General features: G+C 43.7%; 1 protein-coding gene across 2 annotated transcripts in view; it reads left to right on the top strand.

Annotated features, from left to right (window-relative positions):
- acss1 (acyl-CoA synthetase short chain family member 1) overlaps nucleotides 1-13,398 on the top strand; it is a 47,354-nt gene that overhangs the window by 22,284 nt on the left and 11,672 nt on the right. For both annotated transcript variants that reach the window (XM_046855825.1, XM_046855824.1), the window contains exons 3-8: nucleotides 793-992; nucleotides 1,492-1,667; nucleotides 1,779-1,931; nucleotides 6,013-6,160; nucleotides 9,729-9,866; nucleotides 9,983-10,075. In XM_046855825.1, the coding sequence (XP_046711781.1) occupies nucleotides 793-992; nucleotides 1,492-1,667; nucleotides 1,779-1,931; nucleotides 6,013-6,160; nucleotides 9,729-9,866; nucleotides 9,983-10,075 (908 nt within the window). The remainder of the gene's footprint in view (nucleotides 1-792; nucleotides 993-1,491; nucleotides 1,668-1,778; nucleotides 1,932-6,012; nucleotides 6,161-9,728; nucleotides 9,867-9,982; nucleotides 10,076-13,398) is intronic.

Genomic DNA, 13,398 nt, shown 5'->3' with positions numbered 1-13,398 from the left:
ATCTTTTTTCCAAAGCACGTTTTCTTCTGTGTTTTGGTCAACATGAACTACCGTACTAACCCTAGCGGGCCGGTATTCAAGTTTCTGCTTTGTTCTGGACATGTGGTCTTGTGCAACACCCACATGTAAAACACAGACACTCGTACCTCTATAATAAACACGGAGATGTTAGACCTGTCCGAATCCATACATGAAATGACAGACGTCGGCTGAAAAAAATTCTAACTCAAACATCGTTTGGAAAACTAGTCCCGTCCAAATAGGGCTTTACTGTACTCTTCCTTCAGAATCCCCCCTACACCATTTCTCTTTACATCGGAACCATGATAGAACAGTTTAAACACCTCCAATGTTCCTGGCCTTACTCCCTTTCCACTTGGTCTCCTGAACACACAACATATCTACCTTTCTCCTCTCCATCATATCAGCTCCCTCTCTCCCTTTACCAGTCATAGTACCAACATTTAAAGTACCAACCCGAACCTCCACTCTCCTCCACTTCTCCTTTCCCTGCTGTCTCTGTAGATGTCTTCCTCCTCTCCTTCTCCTTATTCGGCCAACAGGAGCACAATTCCCACCGGTACCCTGTTGGATAACAATTCCCATGGTGGTCGTTGGTAACCCAAGTTTGGATGCCCCTACTAACGCAACCCTCCCCATTTATCTGGGCTTGGGACCAGCATTATGAGTGCACTGGCTTGTTAACCCTAACACTAATGGCTGGGTTGGAAATGTTTCCAGATTTATTGCATGGTAGGAAGTGTAACATCATGTGATATGGTTTTTCCTCAGAGAGCTTCTGGAGACTACCTGCCGATTAGCCAACACGCTGAAGAGCCATGGCGTGAAGAAAGGAGATCGTGTGGCCATCTACATGCCGGTGTGTCCTACGGCTGTGGCGGCCATGTTGGCATGCGCGAGGATCGGAGCCGTTCACACCGTCGTGTTTGCTGGATTCAGTTCTGATGCTCTGGCAGGCAGGATTCAGGATGGTGAGGACATGGAGAGTAGGATGAGGGACAGGGCAGTAATAAAGGATGGGCAGAAATAAGTGACAAGGGATGATGGACGGGAGACAAAGTAGACACTCACAAGGAGTCCACACTAAACATGTCAAAGTTATAGGATTGTTAAAACATTCATCTCTAATCCACTGCTCATGTGTCTCTGTATCTCTGCTTCCACATGTATCTCATATGTGACTGTGTCTCTCTGTCTTTGAGTTTCCATGTCTTTGTATCTCTGTGTCTCTGGTGTTTTTTTGTCTCTGTCACACACACACACACACACACACACACATGCTGAGAAATGCTTCTGTTTAATAATCAATACTCACTTATTACTATAATCATATAATCACATCTGTTCTTATTCTCTTTGTTTTACACACCAAAAATATATACACACAACACAAACTCATGTACATACATATATACATATACATATACATATATATATATATATAATGTATATATGTGTTAACACACACAGCTGAGTGTAAGGTGGTAATCACGTGTAATCATGGGGTGAGAGGTGGACGTGTGGTGAATCTGAAGGCCACAGTGGATGTAGCTGTGAAGTCCTGTCCCTCAGTGAAGAGTGTCCTCGTGGCTCAGAGAACCAATCACAGGGTCCCAATGGGGGAACTGGACATGCTCCTGGAGGAGGTGAGGGCCGGGATAATACATTTATACATTTTACTATTATGGTTATTATTTTAATACAGTGTGTGTGTGTGTGTGTGTGTGTGTGTGTGTGTGATGAATCTCGTGCTTTAGGCAATGGAAAGTGAGTCGTGTGTTTGTCCTCCGGAGCCCATGGACAGTGAGGACATGTTGTTTCTGCTCTACACCTCAGGCAGCACGGGAAAACCTAAAGGCATCGTACACACACAGGCGGGATACCTGCTGTACACCGCTCTCACACACCAGGTGACAGATAACACACACACTTGAGTGCGCACACACAAACACACACTCATCATATATACACACACACACAAACACACACTCGTCATATACACACACACTCACTCATATACACACACAGGCTGGATACCTGCTGTACACCGCTCTCACAAACAATGTGACAGATAACACACACACTCATCATGCACACACACACACACACACACACACACACGCTGTATACCAGCTGTACACCGCTTTCACAAACCAGGTGACAGATGACACACAAACACACACTCATCATACACACACACACACACACACACACTCATGCATACACACAGTCCAAATACCTGCTGTACACCGCTCACACACCAGGTGACAGATAAGACACACTCTCACTCACACACACACACACTTATGTGCGCACACACAAACACACACTTATCATACACAAACACACACACACACACATACACACATACACACACACACACGCTTACTCATACACACACAGGCTGGATACCAGCTGTACACCGCTCTCACACATCAGGTGACGGATAACACACACAATCACGCGCACACACACACACACTCATGCATACACACACAGGCCGAATACCTGCTGTACACCGCTCTCACACATCAGGTGACGAATAACACACACACTCATGTGCGCGCACACACAGACAAACATACACACATAAAGGTTGAATTCCTGCTGTACACCACTCTCACACTCAGGTGATGGATAACACACACACATACACATGCATCATGTTCCACAATTCTGTAAAATTAAACACACTGGAATAAGAGTAACAGGAAGTTAACTGTTTGTTGTGTCTACATGTGAGCAGACTCGTGATTGGTGTTAAATCAGGCGGAAGATCAAACACACTCTCGTTTTCATAGTAACGCCCTTTCAGGTCCACGGTGTAGCACAGTTTATCTCTTACTTACTCACAGGGATCTGGAGGAGAATGATGATATGAGTGTGATAGTGTGTACAGTTGTGCAGTGCGATGCAGTGTGTTCAGTAGTGCAGTGTGATGCAGTGTGTACAGTAGTGCAGTGTGATGCAGTGTGTACAGTTGTGCAGTGTGTACAGTAGTGAAGTGTGATGCAGTGTAAACAGTAGTGAAGTGTGATGCAGTGTGTACAGAAGTGCAGTGTGTACAGTAGTGAAGTGTGATAGTGTGTACAGTAGTACAGTCAGTTTTGAATCTGCACTTTAAGCAGCATTAACGAGGTAAAACATTGTAAAATTGTTATTTATTGTTTGTGTGATACATGTTTGTAAATACAGGTGGGAAATTGTGTGACGTACATGAGGAGCACCAGCAAGATGTTATAGTAATAAAAAAGCCTGTAGATGAAGGTGCAATGAACGGATCTGAGCAGATAAACATTAGCGTAATAAATACAAAGACTTTCTGTAGTGCTTTTTATCACTTAAGTATTCTCCTGCAGAATTTTCCTGCTGTTTAGGCAGTAGGTTGTGGAAGGGATGAGAAATGTTCTCCAGCTAAGTCTCAGGAGGAGACGTACTCCTTCCGGGCGGATTCTCTGCAGAACTCCCGGGAGCAGTGTGATAGAACATCTGCACCATAGCGTCCAGCCCCAGTGGGGCAGGGTGAGAGAGAGAGAACCAGAAGGGACAGTCCGAAGTCTCCCGAGTCGCAAACTGATCTACCTGGGCTCCATTACCCCAGGGTGAAGCCTCCATTTTCCCACCACTGGAGGGATCTCATATGAAGGAGGCCAAGTGGAATCACTTTGGATGCTGCCAGCCTCTGGAACTGCTTCACAGTAGGTGGTTGGCCTTCTCTTACTCTCCCGACTGCTGTGAGGAGAGACAATTGTACCCGCAACACGGTCGAGTCCTACTCTACGCCCAAGAAGGTGGTTCTCCACAATGGAGAAAGCACACTCTTCTCTGCATTCAGTCTTAACCCCAGCTCCTTCATGCAGGAGAAAACAACATTGAGGACCCGATATTGGTAAGCTTCGCCCCAAGAAAGCTAACTTCAGGAACCTCCTGTGAGCAGCAAGGATGGCTATGTGGAAACAGGCGTCCCTTAGATATATTGTGACAAACCAGTCTTTGGACTTGATCTGAGACATGACCTTTCTGAGGGTGAGCATCCTGAACCTGAGCCTCATGAGTGAGCGGTTCAAGTGAGCGTAGCTCTAGGATTGGCAGCAATCCGCCGTTCTTTTATGGAACAACCAAGTACTGACTGTATTAGCCTGACTCTCTCAATTTTGGCCTAGAGCGTCGCCTGGGGCCCTTGGGCTATCCCAGCGGGGTCTGTTTCTGGGCTTTGCAATGCCCAGCCATGCCAGGCTGGGACTGCGCCCGCCGAGCAGCCTCATGAAAGCGGCAGTGAAGTACCACTGAAACGCAACCGTGCTCTCCTGAACCAGTCGGCAATCGCCCTTACCTACAGCATTGCCTGAACAGGCCAGGAGGAGCCACCAGGCTGTTCAGAAGGAAAGCCCTGTCCCTGTCGGGAATCTCCGCTTACAGGGATAGGGTTAGCCCTAAACCAAAACACTAACCCCTAACCCTAACCCTTTCTGTGGCTACTAGAGCTGACATGGACTAACCTACAGCCTGTACCATACCTTGGTGACCCTGAGGGTTAGGTCATAGCGCGATGTAACTCCTAAATCGTCAGCCCCAGAGCTGAATCCCTTGTCCATCTCTAATAGCAGGTCAGCCTGGTATGCCTGCAACACACTCATCGTGTGGAGACAACCCCCCGGCCTGAACTGTCGCCATGTAAGCCCTACCCACTAGAGCAGAAGTGGCTTTTAAGGCAATACCAAAGCGTTTAGCGATGCATCACCTGGGGAGAGATAGCCAGCTAGCATTTCTTCAACCCTGGGCATCTCCCTATAGCCCCACTCCCTAAACCCCACTATATTCACGTATAGCGAATGCGGGGAAAAGGTACAGGTCGCATTTGGGGTCTCCCAGGACCTAGACACCTCGGCTGTGAGGAATCTGTGGGATCGCTAGCATCTGAAAATTCTCCCTCCTCCAAAGTTCTGGAACAACATTCTATGGACAGAAGAGATCAGGATCAACTTGTACCAGAGTGATGGGAAGAAAAGAATATGGAGAAGGAAAGGAACTGCTCATGATCCTAAGCATACCACCTCATCAGTGAAGCATGGTTGTGGTAGTGTCATGGCGTGGGCCTGTATGGCTGCCAATGGAACTGGTTCTCTTGTATTTATTGATGATGTGACTGCTGACAAAAGCAGCAGAATGAATTCAGAAGTGATTCGGGCAATATTATCTGCTCATATTCAGCCAAATGCTTCAGAACTCATTGGATGGCGCTTCACAGTGCAGGTGGACAATGACCCAAAGCATACTGCAAAAGCAACCAAAGAGTTTTTTTAAGGGAAAAAAGTGGAATGTTATGCAATGGCCAAGTCAATCACCTGACCTGAATCCGATTGAGCATGCATTTCACTTGCTGAAGACAAAACTAAAGGGAAAATGCCCCAAGAACAAGCAGGAACTGAAGACAGTTGAGGTAGAGGCCTGGCAGAGCATCACCAGGGATGAAACACAGCGTCTGATGATGTCTATGCGTTCCAGACGTCAGGCTGTAATTGACTGTAAAGGATTTGCAATCAAGTATTAAAAAAGTGAAATTTTGATTTAGGATTATTATTCTGTCCTATTACTTTTGGTCCCTTAAAAAGTGGGAGGCACATATGCAAACTGTTGTAATTCCTACACCGTTCACTGGATTTGGATGTAAATGCCCTCAAATTAAAGCTGACTTAAACTTAAAGCATTTCAAATCCATTGTGGTGGTGTATAGAGCCAAAAATGTTAGAATTGTGTAGATGTCCCAATATTTATGGACCTGACTATATATATATATATATATATATATATATATATATATATATATATATATATATATATATATATATATATATATATATATATTTTATATATATATATATATATATATATATATATATATATATATATATATATATAATAAATACAATTATTTTTGTGTGTGTGTGTGTGTGTGTGTGTGTGTGTGTGTGTGTGTGTGTGTGTTTTCAGTATGTGTTTGATTATCTCCCTGGTGATGTGTTTGGTTGTGTTGCTGATATCGGGTGGATCACTGGTCACAGCTATGTTGTTTATGGGCCACTCGCTAACGGAGGAACCACCGTGCTGTTTGAAAGCACACCTGTGTACCCAAATCCAGGTAATTTACACACACACACACACACACACACACTCTCACACACACAGTGTGTATTATTAAAGGTGTAGCGCCTCACCAGACACTGGAATTTGGGATTCACTCTCAGGTTTTTTTTGTGTTCTCAAGTAAGACAAGGAAAAAAATGTGTGTTTGAGTTGAGTGGAGCATAGAGAATCTATTCAGCTGCCCATTAAGCAACACAAAGGACACTGCAGGGTACATGTGAATGAGGAAGATTCAATTCAATTCATGTTTATTTGTATTGCACTTTTAACAAGGAAAATTGTCTCAAAGCAGCTTTACAAAGATAATGTGGTGAAGTCAAGTCAAGAAGCTTTTATTGTCATTTCAACCATATATAGCTGATGCAGTACATAGTGAAATGAAACAACATTCCTTCAGAACCCAGGTGCTACATTCAACAACATAAAACAACAGTCACAGAAACAGAAAAAAAACACAGGGCCAAGAACTAGTAGAAAGATCCTCTTGCCACATAAAGTGCATGTGTGCAACTGGTGCAAACAGTGCAAACAGACAACACAGGACAGTGCATGACAATACATAATACACAAGAAACAAAATAGCTCCACCAGTAAACCTGTCCTAACAAAATAAGGTGCACAGAAGCAGAAAAATGTAAACAATATTGTGCAATTAAACATATAGCAGCAACAAAGATAAAGTGAACTCAACAGAGATAAAGTGAACGGATGTGCAAAAACGGCATGTAAACATTTTTGTGGTAATAATTAGTGTGAGTGCTACTAAATGATGGGTGTGTGCAGTGTATGATGTGTGTTGAGTCCGGTTTGTGCAGATCAGTTACACGAAGTGAGTATAAGTGTGTGTTGACTCCGGTAAAATTGTGCAGATCAGTCACACAGTTGTGTGTAAGTGTGTGTGTGTGTGTGTGTGTGAGAGTTCAGTTCAGTTTTTTGTTGAGGAGCCTAAGGAAAGAAACTATTGCACAGTCTTCTTGTGGCGGCCCGAATGCTTCGGAACTGCTTCCCTGATGGTAGGAGAGTGAAGAGTGTGTGTGAGGGGTGTGTGGGGTCGTCCACAATGCTGTTTGCCCTCTGTAGAACATGGTCAGAATGGGGGGAGGGAGATGAGCTTTCCTCAGCCTTCTCAGAAAGTAAAGACGCTGCTGGGCTTTCTTGGTGATGGAGCTGGTATTGAGTGACCTGGTGAGGTTATCCGCCAAGTGAACACCAAGGAATTTGGTGCTCTTGACGATCTCCACTGAGGATCCATCGATGATCAGTGGAGAATGGTCGCTCTGTGTTCTCCTGAAGTCAACAACCATCTCCTTTAGTTTTGTCGATGTTCAGAGACAGGTTGTTGTCTCCACACCAGGCTGTTAACCGTTGCACCTTCTCTCTGTATGCTGACTCGTCGTTCTTTCTGATGAGACTCACCACAGTCGTGTCATCGGCGAACTTGATATGATTCAAGCTGTGCATTGCTCCATAGTCGTGAGTCAGCAGAGTGCACAGCAGTGGACTGAGCACACAGCCCTGAGGGGCCATGAAATTCCGGAGAAAGAAAGGGAGCTTTGAGGATGGATTTGAACTGTAGTTAATGTCAGCAGTCTGCTACACTGACTCAGGACTACAGTTTGCTCTGATCTCCATCACTGCACCTCAACATTGTTTATTTGTAATAAATGAAAAAGAATAAATTAGATGTTCTTTATAAGTGTAAGTTTGTCCCTGATGAACAAGGAAACGACTGTTTCAAGGAAAAATTCTCCGAGATGCAGAAGGAAGTAACCTTGAGAGGAACCAGACTCAAGAGGGAACCTCATCCTCATCCGGGTGCCACCGAATTTCCATTTATTACAGATAAACGATGTTGAAAAATCTCCCGTTCTTACTCCGGAATTTCATGGATCTCTAGGGCGTTGATGAGAAACCGTCCCGAGCTGCACAGAGTCGCTTCTAAACGAAAAGAACACTATCCAGAGGCAGACCGGACGAAGTGGGAAGATCCACTGAGGGAAGAGGGGCAGAAACAGTGGTCACTGGAACCGAGAGAGAGAGAGAGAGAGAGAGAGAAAAGAGAGAGAGAGGAAGAGAGAGAGAGAAGATGGTGACAGGAAGAGAAGGCAAGACTCGCTATGGCAGCAGAACTAAAAGGGAGAAGCAGAAGGAAACACAGACATGAGGATCTCTGGGATAAGAGACGACCCACCACACCACCATCAACAAACCTGAGTGAACGTGTGAGAGTGAGGAGACGACAGCATCCAAATATCCCAGTTCACCAAACACTCCATATCCATGATCCCTCCAGATCTGCTCCTTTACCTCACAAACACCTACTGACTAAAGACTCCACTAAATAAATATGTGTTCAGCCTCGACTTGAACACTGAGACTGTGTCTGAGTCCCGAACACTGATTGGAAGATTGTTCCATAACTGTGGAGTTTATAAGAGAAACATCTGCCCCCTGCTGGAGTCTTCATTATTTGAGGTACCAACAAATAGCCTGTACCTTTTAATCTAAGTAGGCGTGGATGATCATACTGGTACAGAAGTTCACTCAGATACTGCGGTGTGAGAGCGTTAAGTGCTTTATACGTCAGTAGTAGTATTTTATAATCAGTGTGAGATGGAATTGGGAGCAGTGTAGATGATTAAAACAGGGCTGATGTGCTCATATTTCCTAGATCTAGTGAGGACTCTTGCTGCTGCATTCTAAACTAACTGAAGCTTATTTCTGCACTTACTCCAACACCCAGACAGTAAAGCGTTACAGTAGTCTAATCTAGATGTTACAAAAGCATCTACTAGTTTTTCTGCATCCTGTAATGACATCATATTTCTAATTTTAGCAATATTTCTAAGGGGAAAGAAGGCGATCCTGGTGATATTATTCACGTGAGACTCAAAGGAAAGACTCGGGTCAATAATCACACCAAGGTCTTTGACTGCTGTACACACTGAGACAGAAACACCATCCAGAGATGCTACGGAATCTGAAAGTTTACTTTTAGCTGCATGTGGTCCTAGTAAGTAGTCCTAGAAAGTAGTTTTCTTAATGAGAGGGTTGATAACTGCAGTTTGAAGGATTTAGGTACATAACCAGTGCTGATGGAAGAGTTATTTTTAGAACAGGTTCAATTACTTCTCGAAGACGTGACTTTAGGGCCATCATCAGCCCATACCCAAACCCAAGAACTTGGAGCAACAGAGGAATGTAACCTGCTGAGGCCTATGCGGCACCTTTAGTGGCAGTGAGAAGGTGGTAATGAGAGACTATAAGATCACACTTGTTAAAGATATCTGCAGCCTAAGAATAGAAACAGAGTTCTGTGATAAGCGCAATCTACTGCTGGGAACACTGTGTACTACAAGAAAGTCAACAATGCTACTGCCACTCCAACTGACCTCCAGCTGACTTTGCTATTCAGTGTTACTGCCACATTACATCACATCTCACACACCACACACACCTTAATACATCTTTTACATATATAATATTATGTAAAATGTAAATATCAACACCATATATAAATATTATGTGTGTGTGTGTGTGTGTGTGTGTGTGTGTGTGTGTAGGTCGGTACTGGGAGATGGTACAGCGGTTGAGGATTAATCAGTTTTATGCTGCTCCTACGGCTCTCAGGCTGCTACTGAAGTATGAGGAGAGCTGGGTGAAGAAGTACGACCGATCCTCTCTCAGAACCCTTGCCTCAGGTCAGTGTGTGTTTGTGTGTGTGTGTGTGTGTGTGTGTGTGTGTTTGTGTGAGTGCAGTACAGTACAGGACCTATTGAACACCGGATATTTGGTAATTGGTGGATGGTCTCTGCAGTTGGAGAACCCATCAATCACGAGGCATGGGAATGGTTCTACAACGTGGTGGGAGAAGAGCGGTGCCCTCTTGTGGACACCTGGTGGCAGACAGGTAATTACTACACATTTAAATATAAATGAGGTCACCAGAGGTCATCCAGGAGCTGAAGGTGATCAGATCAGATGTGTTCCTCATAAAACCATAACAGTGTGATGATGAGGATAATTACTACAGAGACCACTCATTTATACCCGTTAAAACCTCATATATATACACTATAGCCATTCATCTATACCTTATAAGTTTAAGTCAAGTGTATTTCTATTCCGCTTTTCACAACACACATTGTTACAAAGCAGCTTTACAGAATTTAACAGTAAAGGTAAATGATGTGTGTTTATCCCTGATGAGCACCATGGAGACAGTGGTGAAGGAAAACCCCCTTAGATGTTATAAGGAAGAAACATTAAGAGGAACAAGACTCAAAAGCAGAACCTCATCCTCATTTGGGTGACATCAAGAGTGTGATTATAGTCTATATAGTATAGTATACACTTTATAGTCACCGAATGTCCATTTATAGCAGATATACGATGTTGCGGGGTACAGTGATGATGATCAGGAGCAAAAAGAAGTCCTGAGTCAATGTGGCAGACTGTTGACATTATCTACAGTCCAATCCATCCTCAAAGCGCCCGTTCTTACTCCGGAATTTCATGGAATTACCCAAAACGTTGATAAGAAACCTTCCCAAGCTGCACAAAGTCGCCTCCAGTCGAAGAGAACACTATCCAGATGCAGGCCTGAACGAAGTGGGAAGATCCACAGAGGGAAGAGGGGCAGGAGCAGTGGTCACTGGAGCCTCAGGAACATGTTTAACTCGACCGAGAGAGAAAGTAAGAGAGAGAGAGAGAGAGAGAGAGAGAGAGAGAGAGAGAGAGAGAGAAGAGTGGTGACAGGAAGAGAAGGATATGGATTATTATGTGTCTATTGTTGTATGAAAGTTAATGTCATTGTGCAGTTTGGACTCTAGTAAGATTCACTATGGCAGCAGAACTAAAAGGGAGAAGCAGAAGGTAACACAGACTTGAGGATCTCCGGGATAAGAGACGACCCACCACACCACCATCAACAAACCTGAGTGAACGTGTCAAAGTGAGGGGACGACAGCATACAAATATACCAGTTCACCAAACACTTGATATCCATGATCCTGAAACAACAGCATATTTCTAATTTTAGCAATATTTCTAAGGTGAAAGAAGGAGATCCTGGTAATATTACTCACGTGAGCCTCAAAGGAAAGACTCGGTCAATAATCACACCAAGGTCTTTGACTGCTGTACACACTGAGACAGAAACACCATCCAGAGATGCTACAGAATCTGAAAGTTTACTTCTAGCTGCATGTGGTCCTAGTAAAAGTACTTTCGTCTTATCTGAGTTGAGCAGAAGAAAGTTATCAAGCATCCACTGTCTAATGTCCTTTACACACTCCTCAACATTGTTAAGCTGATCTCTCTCATCTGGCTTTGCTGAAATATACAGCTGTGTATCATCAGCATAGCAATGGAAGCGAATCCCATGTTTATGTATAATTTCACACAGAGGCAGCAGATATAAAGAGAAAAGCAGAGGGCCAGAGGGACAGATCCTTGCGGAACACCAAACTTTACCTCAGAGAGGGTGGAGAACTCACCATTTACATCAACAAAGTGAAAGCAATCAGTCAAATAAGACCTGAGCCAGGAGAGAGCTGTTTCCTTTATTCCAACAACGTTCTCAAGTCTAGCAAGCAGGAGATTATGATCAATGGTGTGAAAAGCTGCACTGAGGTCGAGCAAAATCCCTGATCAGAGGCCAATAACAGGCCGAATGAGGCCGAAATCCTGACTGATACATTTTATAAATGTTATTCCTCAGTAGATGTAAGCAGAACTGCTGTGCTACAAGCGTAGATTAAAAGGTGCAGGCTATTTGTTGATACCTCAAATAATAAAGATTCCAGCAGGGGGCAGATGATTCTCTTATAAACCCCACAGTTCTGGAACAACCTTCCAATCAGTGTTCGGGACTCAGACACAGTCTCAGTGTTCAAGTCGAGGCTGAAAAAACATTCATTTACTCAAGTCTTTAGTCAGTAGGTGTTTGAGGTAAAGGAGCAGATGCTGTCTCTTATCTCAGAGATGCTTCATGTTTGTGTTGCCTTCTGTTGGATGGATTTGGACTGTAGTTAATATCAACAGTCTGCTACACTGACTCTGGACTACAGTTTGCTTTTGATCTTCATCACTGCACCTCAACATCGTTTATCTGTAATAAATTGTCATTCGGTGCAACCCAGATGAGGCTGACAGTCAGGTATTAATGTTTAGCAATAGATTAAATAAAAAGGGAGAAGTGTAACCATGACTAACTATACATCATTCTAAAACTCTAAGTCTTAAGCAGCGATTTCAGATCACTGTTTTTCAATGGAAAATGTGTAACAAATGTATTTGCTGAATTTGTGTAAGCAGTACACAACAACAACAACATGCATAAAAAATGCACTTTACAGCTGTATATACAGAGTTCTCACAAGGTAAAGAAAATATCACCATATAACCCCAATCTTCTCATCCCTACACTGGCTACATGTTAAGTTTCAAATCCACTACAAACTACTGCTTCTTACCTACAAAACACTAAATGGTTTATCTCCATGTATCTCTCCAGTCTTCTAACATGCTACAATCCGTCACGCTCCCTGAGATCTCAAAACTCTCGACTTCTAGTAGTTCCTAGAATAGCAAAGTCCACTAAAGTTGGAAGAACATTCTCACATCCAGCTCCTAAACTTTGGAATAGTCTTCCTGACAGTGTTCGGGGCTCAGACACACTCTCCCAGTTTAAGTGCAGACCAGTGGCGGGCCGTGCATTTGGTACCTGGGCCTTCAGTCAGGATGTACCCGACTTAATCCACCTCTTAATCCATCCACCACTATCACGTTGCAATTATATAAACCATCAATACAATACAAAAACACAATATAACAACACGTTGCATTACAGAGAGACATTTCACATCTGGAGGTAAAAACCATTTTACTAAAACAACAAACCCAGTTACACTCCAAACCTCTACACTACAACCACAACTGTGCACCTACAACATCTGGAGTAGTTTACAATCAATATTTGTCTAATAACATGACAAAAACATTAAAATGTAAATAAAACACAACCTACTCACCAGTGATGCAGACTCATAATGTGCAGCGCCCCCCAGAGGCTGTAATCCAGTGGTACTGCTCGTATTCACTGGTCTGGAAGTGGAGATCAAACCCTTTCCCGGGCTGAGACACGCTAGCTAGCTTCGGGGTTGGTGACCTCCTCACTATGTCTCGCTTTTCTTCTAAATGGATTTTTAAGTGTCTGAGACCAAATCAATT

This window comes from Silurus meridionalis, chromosome 8 (assembly GCF_014805685.1).
Source record: "Silurus meridionalis isolate SWU-2019-XX chromosome 8, ASM1480568v1, whole genome shotgun sequence".
In the NCBI taxonomy this organism is placed as follows: Eukaryota; Metazoa; Chordata; class Actinopteri; order Siluriformes; family Siluridae; genus Silurus; species Silurus meridionalis.
Note: the sequence above shows the minus strand (reverse complement) of the source record. Positions and strands in the feature narration are given on the sequence as shown.